Source organism: Notamacropus eugenii, chromosome 4, assembly GCF_028372415.1.
Source record: "Notamacropus eugenii isolate mMacEug1 chromosome 4, mMacEug1.pri_v2, whole genome shotgun sequence".
Classification (NCBI taxonomy): domain Eukaryota; kingdom Metazoa; phylum Chordata; class Mammalia; order Diprotodontia; family Macropodidae; genus Notamacropus; species Notamacropus eugenii.
In genome coordinates, this window is record NC_092875.1 from 462,145,330 (window position 1) to 462,165,474 (window position 20,145).

The 20,145-nt window shown below is 38.4% G+C and overlaps 1 protein-coding gene across 9 annotated transcripts in view; it reads left to right on the forward strand.

Annotated features, from left to right (window-relative positions):
- SSBP2 (single stranded DNA binding protein 2) overlaps positions 1 to 20,145 on the forward strand; it is a 402,471-nt gene that overhangs the window by 325,042 nt on the left and 57,284 nt on the right. For all 9 annotated transcript variants that reach the window (XM_072606240.1, XM_072606243.1, XM_072606244.1 and 6 more), the window contains one exon: positions 6,144 to 6,203. In XM_072606240.1, the coding sequence (XP_072462341.1) occupies positions 6,144 to 6,203 (60 nt within the window). The remainder of the gene's footprint in view (positions 1 to 6,143; positions 6,204 to 20,145) is intronic.

Below are 20,145 nucleotides of genomic sequence, written 5' to 3' on the forward strand. Positions count from 1 at the left end.
TCACCTAGGGACACTAAGAGGTAATATTTATTATCTTGATATAAGATCTAGTGATAACTAAATTAATACCATCTGTAAAATTATATAGGCTTCACTTGGGGCAGCTAGGTGGCGCAGTGGATAGAGCACCAGTGCAGGAGTCAGGAGGACCTGAGGTCAAATCTCACCTCAGACACTTGACACTCCCTAGCTGTGTGACCTTGGGCAAGTCACTTAATCCCAGTTGCTTCATCCTGGGTCATCTCCAGTCATCCTGATGAATATCTGGTCACTAGATTCAGATGGCTCTGGAGGAAGAGTGAGGCTGGTGACCTGCACAGCCCTCCCTCACTCAAAAAAAAACCTCAGGATAAGTCATGTCATCGTTTCGCTGATGGCATGGTCCTCTTCAGCAGTGAAGGACAAACACACACACATGGGCTTCACTTACTGCAACTTTTATTTATTTGCCACATGCTAATTTCTTAATTGGCTGTATGTCTTGGCTTATTTTACCTACTAATTTTTGAGTCTTTGGGGTTGGTACTTTGAGAATATTTCCTCTAGGAAAAATCTTACGCAGCAAATACCAGAGCCTTTTTTAAATAGAAGTAAACCTAACATCATGTTAAAGCTGCAGAAGGGCGGTAACATTTTTAAGCAATGAAACAAAGTTTTAATGCATAACAAAATGCATTATTATTATTACTGCCTTACTAGGACCACTATAGGATGAAGTTCTACCCTAAAAGAAATTTCAGATTTGTGCTGTGGTATAGAGGATTGCTAGGAATTCTGAAGAAGAAATTACATTTTATACTTGTTTTTGATTGAAAATTCTGTTTTTTCTTATATTTGTAGTTTTAATAATAATTTTAATAAATTAATTAATAAAATAAATTAATATTTAAAATAAAAATTTAATAATAATTTTAATAAAACCTAGAACATTTTCTCCTTATTAGTTGGAGGTTTTTCTTCTCTCACATTCACTAAAAGAGGTAGCACATATGAGGAATATAAGCTCCCAAACAGCTTAAAAATTACCAAGTATTATGCCTTCTTTTATGTATTTATTTCTTAGATACTGGCATAGGCAAGAAGGTATTCTTTATAAGTTACTTCTATCTCAAAAAAGCAAAAAATATCTAATGGTGATAATTTATGTGAATACTCCTCATATCCCACCACTCAAGCTTCTTCTAATTGTTCTCAAGGCTAGCCCTGTACAAACAAGATGGCTGTGGCAATTCTCTAACTCACCATCTATATGCATGGAAACTTCAAAGAATAATAAAGCCATATTGCTCATCATTCATAGTCCCTAAGCTCAAGCATCAGTTGTTTATACTTTTCCAAACTTTTCTGACATTTATTTAGGCTCACAGTGAACAAGAGACCCTGCCTAGGTTATTTAGCTAAAAATCAGTTCTCTTTGAAGCCATAAAAGAAGAAAAAATATGTACAATTAGCATATTTATCAAGCATCTTCTGTACGTTCTTTATAGTGAATGGTCATGCTAAGGACTATAGCATTAATTAATGGAAAATTAAAGGATTTTCAAAGTTGTAAGGGACCTTAGTGATGGCCCAGTCCAATTGCCTCAAATACAGATAAAGGACAAAGGCCCAGAGAGATTGTTGGTTTCTTAAAGTAATGGAGTCAGTGGTAGAATTGGACCTAAAACATACCTACCTTGGTTCTCCATCCAACATTTTATCAAAGCATTGAGAATTTGGGGGAGGCCAACACTTATTTTTAATCACTGGCTCACCACCAACACTAACAACACCACTATTTCAAGCAAAGACCTTGATTTAAAAAAAACAAAACATTAAAACTTTTTAAAAACACCTCTGTAATAGAGGTGAAACAAAAGTAAATAAAAATCCCATAGGCAAGGACTCCTAACCAAAAAAGGATTTCTTTCCAGAGTAATGGTGTAGATGTTATATTGATAAAATATCAATTGATAAGTATTTTTGTTACCAGTATACAGTTTAGGGGACTTTGTCATTTAAATAAAGACTTTCATAGTATAAGATTTCATGTTTATTTTTGCACCTTGAATCGAATCTGAAAGCAAATATCAATATATCCTTTGTAGCTTTTATAAGTAATCTACCTTTCACTTTAGACATTGATGCTCTGTCTATACAGGCAAAGTGTGGTGTGAGGGGGGAAGAGGGACACTGGAACCTGTGATTCCTTCAGTGTAAGGGAGTGAGGGAAACCCCCTCTCCCAAGACCCAAAGCTGATCTGCAAAGGTTAGGCAAGTTGCTTTTTTAGGTAATTGGCTCAGACACACAGATACTTAGCAACTGGTCCAGGGTCACATAGACCTCATGTGTCTTGGGCAGGACATGACCCAGGTGCCCCAGTATCACCATTTACCCCTCAGAAGTGGATAATTGAACCAGATTATTTCAGTACCAATAATGACTCAACAGGTATTGTGTTCTAAGTACCATAAAACATTTTCAAATTTCCCCTCTAGTTTGAAAGTAGATGTGACTTGAATGACCCGGACGACTGTTTTCTACTTTATTTCCCATGTGCTTATAGTAGTTTAACCCAAATGCAGAAGTAGTTTTCCAAATTTTCTCCAGTGTAATACACAATGACAGTTTGTGAAAGCAAGAATAAACAAGAGCAAAAACAAAGAGAGATGAACAATTCTTTTGAACCCTTTCCCCGATTTTATTACTCCTTAGGGATGGTTGGTTCACAATCCTCACCACATGCAAGGTTCCTGTCTTCCAAGCCCAGAAATCCCATGATGGGACCTGGTGGTCAGGTAGGAGGGATACAATAAATACCGTTAGAATACGTTACTCCACAATGCCATATTTAAGATGAAAAATTTCTCATTTTAAAAGTTTCATTCAATTAATACTGGATCATCTTTCAGTTATGAATAGGAACATTGAAGAAAAAGTTTTTTGAAATTTTATTTTGTTCCAAGATCCTTCTAAACTTTTCACCATTTGACTTTGAGTAATATATTTAACATAATTTTCATGAATTTTTTGTATTTCACAGTAAAATTCTTTAAATAACATAGTACTATTTAGTTATCCATTTTTATTTTTCCATGTTCCCAAACTGCTTTTTCAATTATAATCTGAACAGATAAATTCCTTGAAATAACACTTTTTGAGAGATGTTATACAACTTTACATAAACATGGAATCAAATAAAATATTTGATTCTTAATAGTTTCAAAATATTGCAGGAAGCTAAGACATTTTTGCAAATAAGAAAAGTAAAAAGATGAACTGTTTCTGACCCATGTCTTGCTATACTGCAGGGAAGTAAATGAGCAGAGGACAAAAGAATTGACTTTTAGGACAAGATATTTAAGAATGAATTTTCATAAATGAGTATGTTTCTTGCACTGAACAAATGAATGTGAAAGTTAGAGAATGCATAATACTCTTAAGTCTTAACTAAGGAACTGTATAAAAATTGCAAATTGACTTTGGGGAAATTAATTTGGGGACAGAATTTTTTCATGATTTGAATAGGATAGATAATAAAACTAACATACAACCTAGTGGTTCGAGAGAATAAAATGTTCTCTTGCAATTAGCAATTGATTGCCAGCTAGTTATTGTGAAATTTCCACCTGGGAAAAGAACAGTGAAAGTGAGGAGGGCTGGAAGGGGGGTGTGAGACCCCCCACAAAGACCAGGGTACCAGGAGCTGGTCACCTGGAGAAGAATTCTTGGACTCAAGCATTGTTGAAGTCAAGGTAAAGATTTATGAAGCTTTTTGGCCAGTGAGAGTTCTTAGGGAACCTGCAACCTTAGAGGGGTGGAGGTAAAGTTTATTTGGATATTCCACAGTAAAGCTGGTGCCTAATATGCTAATTAGGTGTTTGGGGGTGGGATTAGGGAGTGGTTAAGGAGTGGTCAGTTCTTAAAGGAACATGCACTTTTGGTATCTACTGCACAGTTATTTTACATCAAATTTATCAGGAAATAGCCCAAGGGAGGGCTACCTGGAGGTGCAGTTTTAGGCCTGAAACATCACTAGAGGTCAGGGCTGACTCAGAAATACCAGACTGCTCCCATCAATGTCATGTCATACAAGATAAATGTAAGGGAGTGTATGTCTATGTCTAGGACACATAGGATTGGTCAGTGAGTAGTAAATGTCATTGTGACTCCGTGTACAGCCCGTTCAGTCAGTACATAGTTGGTTCAGACTAATAATTTCTATAGGTGCCGCTGGTTGCTGTATCAGGAAAGGACATAACAGTTTTTGCTGGGACAGGCTGTGTCCTTGGGCTGGGGAGAAACTGCTTGGGATAGTATTGTGAGGCTAGGAAGAAATGTGATTTTTAAAGAGAAGTGTGATTTTAGATTTGGGGCCCAAGCACATGAACCCACGTACCCCATCAAAAGGTAGTGGGGGTTGAGAAAAGTCTGAGGCATTCCATCGCATTGGTGACCTCTTCCAGGGAACATAGTAGTTAGGCAACCTGGGAAGGATGGCTCCCATTTGTCTGTGGCTCTCTCCCACTTTGGGAACAAAAGAAAGCTTTGCATAATTTCTTTTTGTTATGGGTAACTCCCTCTTAAGTATCCTCTTCAAGGATCACTCATTTTGTAGGTGTGGGTGTTCTACAACTTTATAGATGATTTGTTTACTAGTTTCTATGGCTAAAAAAGTCATTCCCCTGCAGCCAGCCTGAGCAGTCCCTCTGAATTTAGCTTGATTGCCCTTCTGACAGTTTGGTACCAGCTTGTGCCATGAAGCCTCTCCATTGCCCCAGCCTTCCCAAACCCAGGCCTGTGTACCACCTTGAGACGTCAGACAAGGACTGCAGTGGAAAGCTAAGAAACATTATTCTTACATATATAAAATGAGTACCTAAGAACAATTCAAAATCTTGAGCAGAGGACCAAATTGTGCATTTAATTTAAAATTTCCTTTTGCTGGTTAGACCCTTAATAATAGAGGATAAAGGTAGAATATTTGATAATTCTGTCTGGTCATAGAAACAAAAGTTTAAGAAAAACTATCATTTGTGTGGGTACGCACACACAGACACACATATGCCTATGTAATAAAAAGTGAAATTAAAATTTGACAGCTTCCTGAGTAATTATATAAAATCCTACCATCTCTGCCACTTACTACCCATGTGATATTTAGGTGAATCACTCCCTGGGCCTTAGTTTCCTGATTTGTCAAATGAGGGTGAGGGTCTAAATGACTTGTAAGGGACCTGTCAGCTCTAAATGTATGATCCTGTGATGACTGTAAAATGCTAAACCAAAGAAGAAAGAGAGAGGCACTGGACCTAGGATGTGATTGGCATCAGGACCTCCCAGAAGAGGACACTCCCGTCAGTGCATATCCATATCTTCCTGGGCACATACACTCTTAAAGGGTTTCCCAGAGCACTAAGAAATGACTTGCCCAGAGTCATACAGCCAGGGCAGAGAAGAAGCAGTGTGGTATATGGGATAAAGAAGTGGTTGGAGGGCCAGGAGAGCTGAGTTTAAGTCTTCCCTCTAAACCAGAGAATTGGCCCTAAATTAATATTATGACTATCATCATTAAATTCAGTGACTCCCAAGGATCTGCGATGTTATTGATAGATGTACTCTTGCTAATGTCTGCTCTTCCTGCACAACCCTGGAGCGTATCTTTTCCCATGAAATGTTGACTGTACAGGTACTTAGTTCCTTCTTGGAGTTTTTGTAACATGTCCAGGATACCAGATGGAACACAGGCTGCCTATCAGTTATGCCTTACTCTCACTATGGGACCATTTCATTTCCTATTTGACCATATATTTAATGACATCCTATGTACTGAGTATCATTCTGTAATTTCTTGTTTGTAATGCATAATAGCCTGAGCACACGCATGCACACATACATACACACACATACACCCTGTGCCTCCCCATTAATGATAATGCGTATTTTAATTCCTATGAAATATTAAGGGTATAGTCAGAGTTCACTTATTCTTCAATAAAAGTCTCAAAGCATATCTCTTAGGTGACATGATACTAGTTTCCTGAAGAGGTTTTATTTTATAAAAGGTAGCAGTATATAAAAATAGTATGATAAATATCTTAAAGCTATAACCCTTAGATTTTTGGATTTCACAGCAGTGTTATATGCTCTCTTTTTTTAATAGCCTTTCATGTCACCTCGGTACCCTGGAGGTCCAAGACCACCACTGAGAATACCTAACCAGGTAAGGCCTCTATGAAATATAAATTTGCATTATAATTCGGTAAAAAATTCTGAAATTTTAGGAAATATCAAAAAAAATGTATGTCTGTACTTTTTAATGATACTTTCACTGTGACTCCTAAGCACCTTATGCTTTTTTCTTCATCACATAATTTTTCCTCATGAAAATCTTTAATGAATTTAAAGCTTCAAGGACCTTAGAGATTGCCTAGCCCATTCCCCTGATTCTGTAAATGAGGAAACTTATGAGACCCAAAAAGGTTACCCTGAGATTGTACCGTTCATGACACAGCCAAATCTTTTGACTTCCAATTATGTGTCTTGTGACCCTTCCTCCCACCACACCATTCTGAAAAAGTGGGTAAAAGTTAAGTATTGCCAGTTAAAACGTTAGTATAGTGAATGTTGTTAAAAATCATCATTAGCCTAATTTTTGTCATTTATTTTTGTTACTTACAGTTAAGCTCATAGTTTCGATTTTAGATCAATTATAACTATATAATTAACTAAAACTATTTTTATCTCAGTGGATCTACAGCTAGCTTGGTAGCCTTCCAATGAGCACTCCAACTTCTTAATATATATTGATACAGTGCAGACTCTAGGCTCACTCTCCCAGCTGGCAGCTCTTACTTCCTCCTCAGTTAATCCTGAAGGGTTATGACCTCTAAAACTATTGCTCCCAGGCCCCCATCCAATGCATTCATTCCCTTCTCCCTCCACAATATAACTTAACTCTACCATCTATCTGCCCAATAACAATTAACCTGACATGAATTAGCTTTTATAAAGGGACTAGAAAGCACAATAATCCTGTCCTCCCCACACTAGGAATCACCCTCAGTCCCTGGAGAGAGTGGATTCATTTTTAAAGTGATGGCTACACTTCAGGTAGAACTTTCTGTCCCATGAGTACTTTTCTCCCTCTTCCAACTTCACTTGTGCATTTGTCATAACCAGTGGGCAAGGCTCTCCCTTGCTTAGCTAGGTTGGGTCAAACTCATCGTTCCTTAGGACTGTTGCATATATGACAGACTTTGCGACACATTTGTTTGACCCCTGATGGCTCTTCCAACTGAGGAAAAGAGTAAGACATCAGTGACTTGAAACTTGTATGCAAACTTAGTTCTGACTCAGAAGCCAACTAGAAAAATTTTTGTCACACAGTAAGCTGACAGGAAACATTTGGAGGCTATTTGTTTGTTCTCTGAAGTGGGAGAAAGGGTAGTAGAGCCTCTCCCTTGCATTTGCAGGAAAGCAGGCTCACTAAGCTTCCACAGGCATAGGAACTAAGAAGGAAATATTGACCACTCTATGGACTGAGCCCTCTGACATCTTGTGGCATTTCACATGTCTCTGGATCCAAATGTTTCTTAGTCAATTAAGTATTCCCTACGCACCTATTACGTGCTTGTTGTTGTGTTTGTCCTTCATTCTCAAAGAGGACTGTGACGTCAAGAGGATGACATGACTTGCAGTTGACTTGGATTTGAGTGAGGCAGGGGTGTGCAAGGTCACCAACCTCACTTTCTCCTCCTGTGTCATCTGGGTGCATCAGGATGACTTGAGATGGCCCAGGATGCAGTGGGAGACCCGGGCCCTTTCAGGCTAAGGTCTTATAGCATTCTCTCTTTGAGTGAGACACCCATTCAATGAATAGGCTTCTTTAAGTTACTCAAGGGATGGCCTTAAATAAAATTTAATTTATTTTAAAATTTATTTTAAATAAAAAAAATCAAACTGGGAAGAGAAGACCCTGAGGGTTCCTGGGTAAAAGAGAAACAATTACTCTTTAGTCTTTACTACTGTGGGGAAATACAAACTAAGTGTAAAGTTTGTTACCTTTGTTCATGTTGCTAAGAGGATAGAACTGCACAGTGTTAGTGAGTACAAACAAAAGATGGTCTTTTTCCTAATTCCATTTGTGTCCACAGGAAACCTGTCTGACCCCAACCCTAACTCCCCTCCCCCTTCTTTAGTGTCAGCACTTAACCCAGTGCCTGGTTCATGGGAAGCATTTAATAAATGTTTGTGGACTTCATTAACCCATTTACCTTTTAACTCCTAAATACAAATGTTAAACCTCACACCTCCCTAAATTTTTCCTTTATGTTAATCTTCACAGTAATTCTACCAAATTTCACCCCATTTCTATACTAATTTTGGTTGAAACGTTTGTAAAGTCCTTGTGGAATCCTAATGTAGCAGACAGTCTTCCTCTGTGGCCATTGTAGAAGCAGAAAGTGCGAGCTCCCAATCCCAACCCAAGGCGAAAGCTACACCATGAGCAGGGTTGCAGCCTGTCTCTATGGCCAGCCGTGATTATGGAGCTGCTGGAGAATCTCTCCACAGTCCCGCCTCAGTATTGAAAAACCTGATCCATGCCAGGGAATAGGCCATGAAATGGGAAATGGGAAAGGATCCTGACATATGGAAATATCCTGACATATTTTCTCTGTGGGTGAACACATATTGACATTCAAATCTGCTTATTTATGTGAATGCCTTTATTGTATCTGTATGGATACAATATCTGATCTGTATCTGTATGGAGGATGGAACTTTTTCAACTTCTGTTTCTGAATTTTACTGAAAATTTTTCTCAGTGGAGAAAAATTTTATATTTTGCACTAGTCACAACTGAAATTACATTGAGAAGAGGAACATTCAGAGCACCTGGAGCAAGGGCAAGGTGGCTCCCTTATTCTACAGATGCTTAGAGAGTCCTTCATGACTCTGCAATGATAGTTTCCCTGATGGTGACAGCTTAAGGTGAGGGAAAATACAGGGTGTCCCAAAAGTTTTAGTACAGTTTTAAGCTTTTAATTCTTACTTTCCCAATTGGCAGTTAAGCTTTTAAAGCTTAAAAGTATACTAGCACTTTCAGGGTACATGGCCCTTTTGAGGGTTTCCACAGGCCCCTTTGTCCTCAACTGTTGTTTTTGGAAACCACAAAGGGACTTTACAGGTGAGCTTCTTCCAGGCTTAGCTGGAAGAGGGCCTTTATAATCCATCTATATAATCATTTTAAACACTACCTCCTGAGCCTAAAAATGTTCCCCCTTAGCTCAGTAGATAAACTGAAAGATATTTAGCCTTATATCAGAGGAGTGTCTGTAGTAGTTAATTTCCTCTACTTAGTCAACAATTAGAAACCTCTTTCTTGTAAATATATGTAAAATAAGCCTTCCAATACCTGTAGAACAGGGAAACTAGATGGTATAGTGGTTAGAGCACGTGGCCTGGAGTCAGGAAGTCGTGAGTTCAAATTGGACCGCAAATACTTACCAGCTGTGTAACCCTGGGCAAGTCACTTAACTTTACCTCAGATTCCTCTTCCTTAAAATGAGCTGGAGAAAGAAATGTCAAACCACTCTGGTATCTCTGCCAAGAAAACCCACAATGGGGTCATGAAGAGTCAGACACGACTGAATAAGAACTTGTGAAATGACTATTTTTGAATATTGGGCAAAACTGATGCAGAGATGTTTCTTAAATCCTCAGTCAGAGTAGCCTGATGTTTTTGCATGACAGGAGTGTTGGTGAGTCTTTGAACCTGGATACATTTCATCTCCTCCAGTGAAGTGTGCTAAAATCAGTGGCATCTTGTCATCATCTATGTTTGTTTTACAGTGTATATGACAGGCTCTTTGTTCCTTGTTGTTTTTTCTCGTAGACACTGAAACTTTGCTAATTCAGATTCTGCTAATTCAATTTTTGTAATATTTTACTCCTGTACTACTGAGAGAAAAGGTTTCTTAGGCAAATTAGTAGTATAAACTGGATCATATAGGGGAATAATATTTGCCCTCCTTAAGAGAGTGAATAATTTTCAAGCACTTTCTTAAGATTGTCTTACATACAACTAATATAATAATTACAAATCAATTGCATAGTCATTAAAGTGGGATTGGTAGAACCTTTGTGGTTAATACTAAGTTGACATTATTACATATGTATTTGGAACAATAAAAATTTAATAACATTCTCTTAAATATTCTACAATTCGTTTTTATTAATTTATATTGACCTTTGAATTAATATAGTTTTATTGTATTGTCAAAAATATTCCTACCAAGAGACTGAATAATAAAATGTTAAATACCTAATGACTTTGGCAGGTCATTATGAATCCATAATGCTCATCTTTAAGATGAGCAAAACCTGGAAGAATTCATGGCTGCGATTGATGAGGATAGTCTTCTGCCCTAGGTTTTCTTCAGTGTTTTACTCATAGGTTGTGTGTAGATACACAAAAATGGCACTGTTTTGTATAGGTATTAGAGGTTGTAAGTACTGTATGTTTGTGGAAAGTAAAAAGCTGGGAAGTAATAAAACATTTGCAATGAAAAGGAGGAGCTGTAGTAGCCATTGTGATAGTGGAAGAGGGGAATGCCATGAACTGTCTTGGGCATAGAATAAATGTTGATATAAAAATGCCAAACTCAGGAGCCGAGAGAATACTTGGACTTTGTCCCACTGCTGAAAGGCACCCTTGACTCCGAGTCAGGTAATCTAACAAGAATGTTTAGAAATTTGTAAAGCTTCTCCTAATCTGACCTCTTCAGACTTCTCCAGGCTTTGTCCCATTCCACACTCTCTACAGTTCCTGATACACTGGCTCACTTGCAGTTCCTGGAACCCAGTATCCCCTTCTTTACAGCCTCCCTCCCTTTGCTTGGAATGTTCTGCCCTGTGGCTTCCACCTTCTTACTCTACCTCCTGATATCCCAGCTGCTGATGCCTTCGCCTTTCAGACTGGCTTCTGTCTACTCTGCACATATCTTACATGGACCTCATTATTTCCATGTTGTCTCCCCCATCAGAATGTAAAGTCCTTTGAGAGCAGGAACTGTTTTCACTCTCCCTACCTCCTCGCTGGTGTGGTATCCCTAGTCCTTAGCAAAAATGCCTGAAGTAATAAGTGCTTAATAAATGTTGGTTAGCTTGAGAGACAGAGTAGAGCTAAGGGATGGATTTATGCTTTCATTGGTGTAGGAAGCACCTAGGAAACTTCCTCTATCTATGAGAGTCTTTATGCTCTCTATAAAAGGCAGCTAGGTGGTGAGATGAATAAAGTGGACCTGAAGTCTGGAAGACTCATTTTCCCAAGTTCAAATCTGGCTTCAGACCCTTAATAGCTGTGTGACCGTGGGCAAGTTAATTAACCCTGTTCACCTCAGTTTCCTCATCTATAAAATAAGCTGGAGAAAAAAATGGCAAACCACTTCCCCATCTTTGCCAAGAAAAGCCAAATGGAGTCATGAACAGTTGTAAATGATGACCAACAACAACAAAAATCTTCTCTACAGTTTAGAGAGTTATCTAGAGTACTCAGAGCTCAAGTGACAGACTTGTCCAGAGTCACCAAACCAGGACGTATCATGGGACTTAACCCAGTCTTCTGACTTGGAGACTTGATCTCTCTCTTCTCTATGCTGTGATGATCTAGTTTTCTTCCCATGTAGAAAATGGAAAGCTAGGTGATTAAAGGTCTTTAAAAAAAAAGAGAGAGAGAGAGAACTTGTTATTCATTCAGAATAATGAAAATTCTTGACTTTTAGGTACTTCTAGGATCTCTTCCTAATGATCTCTTCTAATTAAAATTCTACTCTTCAGTATTTTTTTCTTTCTACTGTTTTCTTTGTATTTGATGATATGATTGTGTATATTAAAATTAAGAGATGTATATAAAATGCAAATAAAATCAAATTTTGATCAATTAAGAGGGTGTTACTGTCATTGTTGAAAATCTATGACTTCCAGAATATTCTGTGCATCAAAAGGGAAACAAAACACCAAAGGAAGGTGTAACTGTTGTTCTGCTATATGGAGTTACCAGAATTCTTTTCCCCATGAACTCTATCGACACTTAAGTGAATTGAAATTATACAGTATAAGCGTAGTCTATTTTGGATTGTGTCCTGCATGTGGCTGTACTAAAATAACCTTACATTTTTACAACCCTCCTTGTCCAGTTCTGGAGGCAGTCTCATGTTGTAAGTCTATTATTTATTAATGTAAAATGAATTGTTTTTCTACCCACACATGCTCAATGAGAGGACGTGGCTTTTAGCATTCTGAATGTAAATACTGCTGAAGAGTAATAGTTGAAAAAAACCTGTTCTTTCTTCAGTATTATACTTTCCACTGAGATAGGAAAAGTAGGCATCTCGGTGAAAGAAATCTTTAAAGCACTTTCCTCTCGCAAAGAAAATAAATGTGATCAGCCAGATTTTCGAATCCTAGAGCAAATGAGAAACATGTAACTTTAACAAACCATATAGTTGTACTTCCTGCACAGTACGTGATTTGAATATCTTATTCAGAGTTAAGTTCCATTTAACAGCCACGTCCTTTACCAGTAATCTTGTACCTTTTTTCAGCGTGTCATCTTAATTTAAAATGTTAAAGCCACCAGGATGACATAGTGCAGTAAAGATTTCTACAGTATAAATGCAAGTACATTATGTGCTGGGTAAATTGGAGGCACTATATTTTGCAGTTGAAAATATAGAGAACTGGGCTTCTAATATACTACACCTGCTTAATGCTTAGATTCACAACTATTTGGGTGTACTTAGGATTTATAAAAATTACTGGCTAATAATTAGGGGTTTGTTCTTTTGCCAGTTCAAGATAGCCCCTTCCATCATTGGATTCTCTTTGCTTACTGTTTTTCAGTTACTATAGAGGTTGTCCATAAAGTAGTTAAATGATATATATTATTGAAATATTAAAACACCAAGTATACATTTCAGTTTTATAAATAGCAATCTGTCGTAAAGTATGCTTAAATTATTTACATTATGATTACATGTGTTTAAAATTATTTGAAATCCCTTGGAATCAGATTTTTTTTTTTTAATCTCGTTTCCTTAGGACTTTAAGTTGTAAGAATTATATGTAGTTCCTTAATGGTATGGGAAAAAAGTAATAACAAATCACACGTGCCTGAAAAATAGTACTTTTTCTCTTCCCTTCCCACACCAAATAAAATAAAGTCTTTCATCCAGTCCTGTAAGCTCTTGCCCCATTTAAATCTTAGTTGCACAAGACATCTGGGTTTGATTTTTGGTCCTGTTGCTTCTCCCAAAGCTTCAGAGAACATAAAATATCTCATTAACCTGAAGCCTTTGTACCATGGTAATGTTCTTTTCAGATGTTAGCAAATAAAAATAATATATAGATGCACTGTATATTCAGCTAGCAACCCCAAAGGAAAATAGGAAATCTACATATAAAATCGTAGCTTTTTTCTCCCCCAAAATCTCCTAACAGTCCGACTATACTTCCTGTACATTTGAACAACCTTTTCTCCTCATATTCTTATTAAAGAAGAAAACAATGAAGAGAGAAAAATAAACCCTGCGTTAAACCTGCTTCATTTTGTAATAGGTCTGGCAGTGATTAAACCAAATTTGTATAAAGGGTAGTAGAGTATTTTAAAGCATCATGGTGAACTCTTAGGGACTGAGATTGTTTTATTCTTTACTCTCCATCCTCCGTGCCTAGGAGAGTGCTTGGCATATAGTAGGCACTTAAAAAGTTCTTGTTGATTTCATGGTAATCACTATCCAAAAACCTTCATTGAGGGCAAGTGGAGGAATTGGAGTAGTGCCCCAGAACTGCTCCAGGACTGGCAGAGGGACCTCTGTCAGGGGCTGTGTGCCCCACCACTGACCCACCAGTAGAGGAAATCAAACAACAACGTCTTGGTCTTGTCTAGGAAAGGTGATGTTGGCAAAAGGACTCCAGGACTCCCTTTACTCCTAGTCTCACAGAAAGTGGCACTAAACAGGTTGCTTTGCTGAATCTTGATGTAGGTAAACCATCAGTTCCCCAGATGAACTACAGAAGGGTAAGAGTTCATCAGAGAGGTGCTAGATGGTCTCTAGCATGTGTCGATGTAGACTTTGCTGTCCAGTGCGGATAATGCTGTTATCTGGCAGGGACCCATGGTAGTAGAAACAAGTGATTTCTTCATGATGTGGCTTGGGAGAGGTTGGCTCCCTCAGTGGAAATATCTCACCTGGTACTTCAGATGAGTACAGGTATCTCAGTACAGTGCTCATGGATGGAGCAGAAAAAATCACAACCCCTCAGGAAGTATCACAGTAGGATGTTAGAGAAGAAATCAACTTTTGTCATAAAGTCTGGATACAGCTATAATAGGCCATTTCGAAGTTAGTGGAAAATAAAGCTGAAAAGGTATGTTGTGGCCACATTGTTGAGGAGTGAGTGTGTGTGTGTGTATGTGTCTGTTTAAATGTAAGCTATCTAGGGATCAGAACTGGAAAATAGAGTTTTTTCTGTTATGGTAGGAATTAGACTGTTGTGGAAAGAGAAGAATGTTAATTACTGAATTTTTCTTCAAAACACATAATGCAGACCATCCTCAAGTCACTAAAAAGCTATCCAGGATTTGACCTTTTCTAAACAAACACCAGTTAGATTTGCTGGGAATAGCAAATATTAAGATTGGGAGGGGGAGGAGTGTAAGGGTAAGGTTGAAAGTCCCCCCACTTTAGTACTGCTAGTCTAATGAGATAAACTTTTTGATTGGCTCAGACAATCAGAACCAGTGTGAACAGGACCCATACACCTCCTTGAATCAAATTCTAGGAGATACTGGGCCACACCCTAAGGAATCTGTATAAAGGGAAGCAGATTTCTCAGAACTGAAGGAGAGACTCTGACCGTGTGGATTTAACAGGCTGAAGCAAGCCAGCAATCCCAGTACATATATGAGGAGGGAAAATATCGAGGGAAATCATTAGCTCTAAAGGCATTTTGGAGCAGAGGACCTGGGCTGAAGGACATTCAGGGACTAATCTTTTACCAAGTTACCCTTCCATTATCTATCTTTCCTCAGACACTACAATATAATTTATTTTTCATTACCAGTATAACAATCTAATTTTCATTACCAAACATAAATAGTAAACTGAATTTTGTCTCAACTACAAGAAGCTAGATATGGATACAAATGTAAGATTATCCAGACAGCCCAACCTCTTCCTAGGTGTTAGGAATTTTCACTAGGGGTTGGGCACATAACTTTTCATCTAAAAATGATCCTCAAGTCCAAAAAAGAGGGCAAAAAGTAGACCTTAGGGGTCACTACATTTACACTACTGAACTTAAAACAACCTTTTTATAGTGTTACACTTAAATACCAGGTGAAAGATTATTAACTTATTACAGTAAATAATAAATAGAAACTCATGCTGCTCTATGATAAAAGACAAAATAAGTGTTTGGATATTGAGAGCAAATAATTTACATCAAATCTTCTATGAAGGGAGCCAAGATGGAGGAGTAGAAAGATACACATATGCTAGCTCCTAACCCACAGCCCATAAAATACCTGTAAAGAAGAACTCCCAATAAATTCGAGAGCAGCAGAAGCCACAGAACAATGGAGCAGAAGAGATTTCTGTTCCAGAGAGATCTGAAAAACTGACACAAAAGGTCCTTCGCACACTGGATCCGGAGCAGAGCCCAGCCCTGCCTCAGCCTCGCAGCACCGAGAGGAGCAGATCCAAGCAGGCTTCAGGGACAGAATCTCCAGCGGACGCTCAGGTCCCTCCACCCACAGGTGGCAAAGGTCAGTGAGAGGGTCTTTTCAGCTCACTGAGAGGGGAGTGGGGTATCCCTATAACTCAGGCCCCCTCAGGACGCAGCAGCAGACAAGGGCTCCCAAAGCAGGCAGGAGCCAGGATCCATTGTTGAAGGTCTCCACATAAACCCCCTGAGGGAACTGAGCCCCGTGAGGTGGCCCTGCCCCCACCCAAACAGCTGAACTTAATCTCACACTGAATAGCAGCCCCACGCCGCCAAAGCCCTAAGGCTGGGAAGCAGCATTTGAATCTCAGACTCCAAGCTTTGGCTGGGTGGATCTGGAGGCGAGGTGGGTGTGGAGAGGACACTCAGAAGTCAAGTAACTGACTGGGAAAATGCCCAGAAAAGGGAAAAAAAATAAGACCATAGAAGGCTACTTTCTTGGTGAACAGATATCTCCTCCCTTCCTTTCAGATGAGGAAGAACAAGGCTTACTATCAGAGAAAGACATAGAAATCAAAGCTTCTGTATCCCAAACATCCAAAATAAATATTCAGTGAGCTCAGGCCATGGAAGAGCTCAAAAAGGATTTTGAAAATCAAGTTAGAGAGGTGGAGGAAAAACTGGGAAGAGAAATGAGAGAGATGAAATAAAAGGATGAAAAGCAGGTCAACACCTTGCTAAAGGAGACCCAAAACAATGCTGAAGAAAATAACACCTTGAAAAATAAGCTAACTCAACTGGCAAAAGAGGTTCAAAAAGCCAAAGAAAAGAAGAATGCTTTCAAAAGCAGAATTAGCCAAATGGAAAAGGAGGTTCAAAAGCTCACTGAAGAAAATAATTCTTTAAAACCAATAATGGAACAGATGGAGGCTAATGACTTTATGAGAAACCAAGAAATCACAAAACAAAACCAAAAGAATGAAAAGATGGAAGATAATGTGAAATATCTCTTTGGAAAAACAACTGACCTGGAAAATAGATCCAGGAGAGACAATTTAAAAATTATGGGACTACCTGAAAGCCATGATCAAAAAAAAGAGCCTAGATACCATCTTTCATGAAATGATCAAGGAAAACTGCCCTGAGATTCTAGAACCAGAGGGCAAAATAAATATTCAAGGAATCCACTGATCACCACCTGAAAGAGATCCAAAAAGAGAAACTCCTAGGAACATTGTGGCCAAATTCCAGAGTTCCCTGGTCAAGGAGAAAATATTGCAAGCAGCTAGAAAGAAACAATTCAAGTATTGTGGAAATACAATCAGGATAACACAAGATCTAGCAGCTTCTACATTAAGGGATCGAAGGGCGTGGAATAGGATATTCCAGAAGTCAAAGGAACTAGGATTAAAACCAAGAATCACCTACCCAGCAAAACTGAGCATAATACTTCAGGGGAAAAAATGGTCTTTCAGTGAAATCGAGGACTTTCAAGCATTCTTGATGAAAAGACCAGAGCTGAAGAGAAAATTTGACTTTCAAACACAAGAATGAAGAGAAGCATGAAAAGGTAAACAGCAAAGAGAAGTCATAAGGGACTTTACTAAAGTTGAACTGTTTACATTCCTACATGGAAAGACAATATTTGTAACTCTTGAAACTTTTCAGTATCTGGGTAGTGGGTGGGATTACACACACACACACACACACACACACACACACACACACACACACACACACACACACACACACACACACCACAGAGTGAATTGAATAGGATGGGATCATGTCTTAAAAAAATGAAATTAAGTGGTGAGAGAGAAATATATTGGGAGGAGAAAGGGAGAAATGGAATGGGGCAAATTATGTCTCATAAAAGAGGCAAGCAAAAGACTTTTTAGTGGAGAGGAAAAGAGGGGAGGTGAGAGAAAAACATGAAGTTTACTCTTATCACATTCCACTAAAGGAAGGAATAAAATGCACACTCATTTTGGTATGAAAACCTATCTTACAATACAGGAAAGTGGGGGAGAAGGGGAAAAGCAGGGTGGGGGTGATGATGGAAGGGAGGGCAACAGGAAGAGGGAGCAATTTGAAGACAACACTCTTGGGGAGGGACAGGATCAAAAGAGAGAATAGAAGCAATGGGGAGGCAGGATAGGATGGAGGGAAATATAGTTAGTCTTCTACAACACGACTATTATGGAAGTCATTTGCAAAACTACACAGATATGGCCTATATTGAATTGCTTGTCTTTCAAAGGGAATGGGTGGGGAGGGAGGGATGAAGAGAAGTTGGAACTCAAAGTTTTAGGAACAACTGTTGAGTACTGTTCTTGCTACTAGGAAATAAAAAATACACGTAATGGAGTTTAGAAAGTTATCTGGCCCTACAGGACAAAAGAGAAGATGGGGACAAGGGAAGGGAGGGATGATAAAAGAGAGGGCAGATTGGTGGTAGGGGCAATTAGAATGCTTGGTGTTTTGGGGTGGGGGGAGGGGACAAATGGGGAGAAAATTTGGAACCCAAAATTTTGTGAAAATGAATGTTAAAAGTTAAATAAATAAATTTTTTTAAAAATCTTATATGAAGTTAAATCTGCCAATGAGATATCAATATAAAATGTTTTGATTCCCAGAATGCTTTTTTTAAAAAGTAAACTATAGATCCATGACTATGAGTCCAGATTGACTAGAGAGTCCATTCATTTACCCACGGGAATAAGGAAAATGTTATGAAGGTCAAAGTTTTGTTAGGTCAAATGGATGATTAGGAGAATGATAACTAAAGACAAATAGAGATTTTTTTAAAATAGATTTAAAGAATACTTGAACTTGAAGGATATTTGCAGTGATTATATCAGGCATTATAGTAAGGAATAGAAAAAGCAAAGACTTGACTTTTACTTTATGTTATTTTTTGAGGTAGTAACCAATGATGAAATAAAGTGTTTCCAAAATGACCCAGAAACAGTGTCAGTGCCAAAATTATCTATAATTCTCCAAAATTTCCAAGAGAATGTGCATGTCAAAATCACAATAGAAAGTAGTGATGGTTGTTTCTTTGATATTGATGGCATCACATGGAATTCATCCTATGGTGCTTTATTGCCAAAGCAATATTCATAGCACCAATGGTGACTATGAATAGGCTGGCATAGTTTTGAATCACAAAATATAACAAACTCTCCATATAAAAGGCAGAAGAAAAACATTTATTCAGATACCAGAACGCTGAATCCCATCACTAGAAAGCCAAATCCATCATAGTAACCAAGAAGTCAATATACATTATCACTGCAGGGGACAATGCTATTCCCAAGCCTTCCCTGCCCTGCTAGGGCTTTCCTACAAGCAAACATAGCTCTAGCTGTGCTTACCTGTATCCTCTCTCTCCTCTGCCCTAACTACTGTCATCAGCTTTCTCCCAGCTCTGCCTCACCTTTCCTGTTCCACCTGTTCAGCAAGCTCCGCCGACCACATGTGACTTAAATCCAAGTGATTTAAGCAGGTCACATGAGCCTATTAATGGGTGGGAAAGATCTTAAAATTAAGCAAAAATATATTACAATACAGGTGCTCAATAGTTAATCAATTAATTTAGACATAAGGTTTGTACATTATGTATATCAGTATACCCACACAGAATGTATGTTACGTATACCCACATAGAATGTACATTATGTATACCCACATAGAATGTACGTTACTTATACCCACATAGAATGTACATTATGTATACCCACATAGAATGTATGTTACTTATACCCACATAGAATGTACATTATGTATACCCACATAGAATGTGCATTATGTATATGCATAGCTCATGGAATGCACTGATGGCTATTTATTGACTTCTGCTCACTTCTCTCCAAAGGAGATTGTGATTCCTGCCTTTGAGGGGGAACAAGAGAGAGGACCATGAAGATGAGTGCTCAGTTCTGCATAGAGATAAGGGTACCAGACTAGAATTATATCTGTCTACCCTCTCCCCTCACCCCCACTCCTAACTGCAAAATATTACTGGTAGAGGGGCCTGATTGATTCAGAGCAAAAAGCCACTAGTTTCCTTAGTAACACTCTCTTAAAGATACCTGCTTTCTTGGCTCCTTAATTCCAAAATCTGATTTCATAAAAGATCCAAGCAAATAAAAAGCAAAAATAATGAAAGTTTTATGGATTAGGTTATACCAGAAGATGAATACACCAGACTAAATCTGCTTTCCCACTGGGAGCAGGATCTTACCTCAAACCAAGATAGAGTCCCCAGTCTTGCCAAAGGGGAAATTTCTAAAAGTCTAACACAAGGCAAGCTGAAAATCAGGGACATGTTGAGGAACAGACTTCCCTATTTATCTTTAAGGGAGCCTTTCTCTTTCTTCAACCTGGAGATATTCCTGAAGAGGATCTAAAATCTCACATCTTTTTTGAAT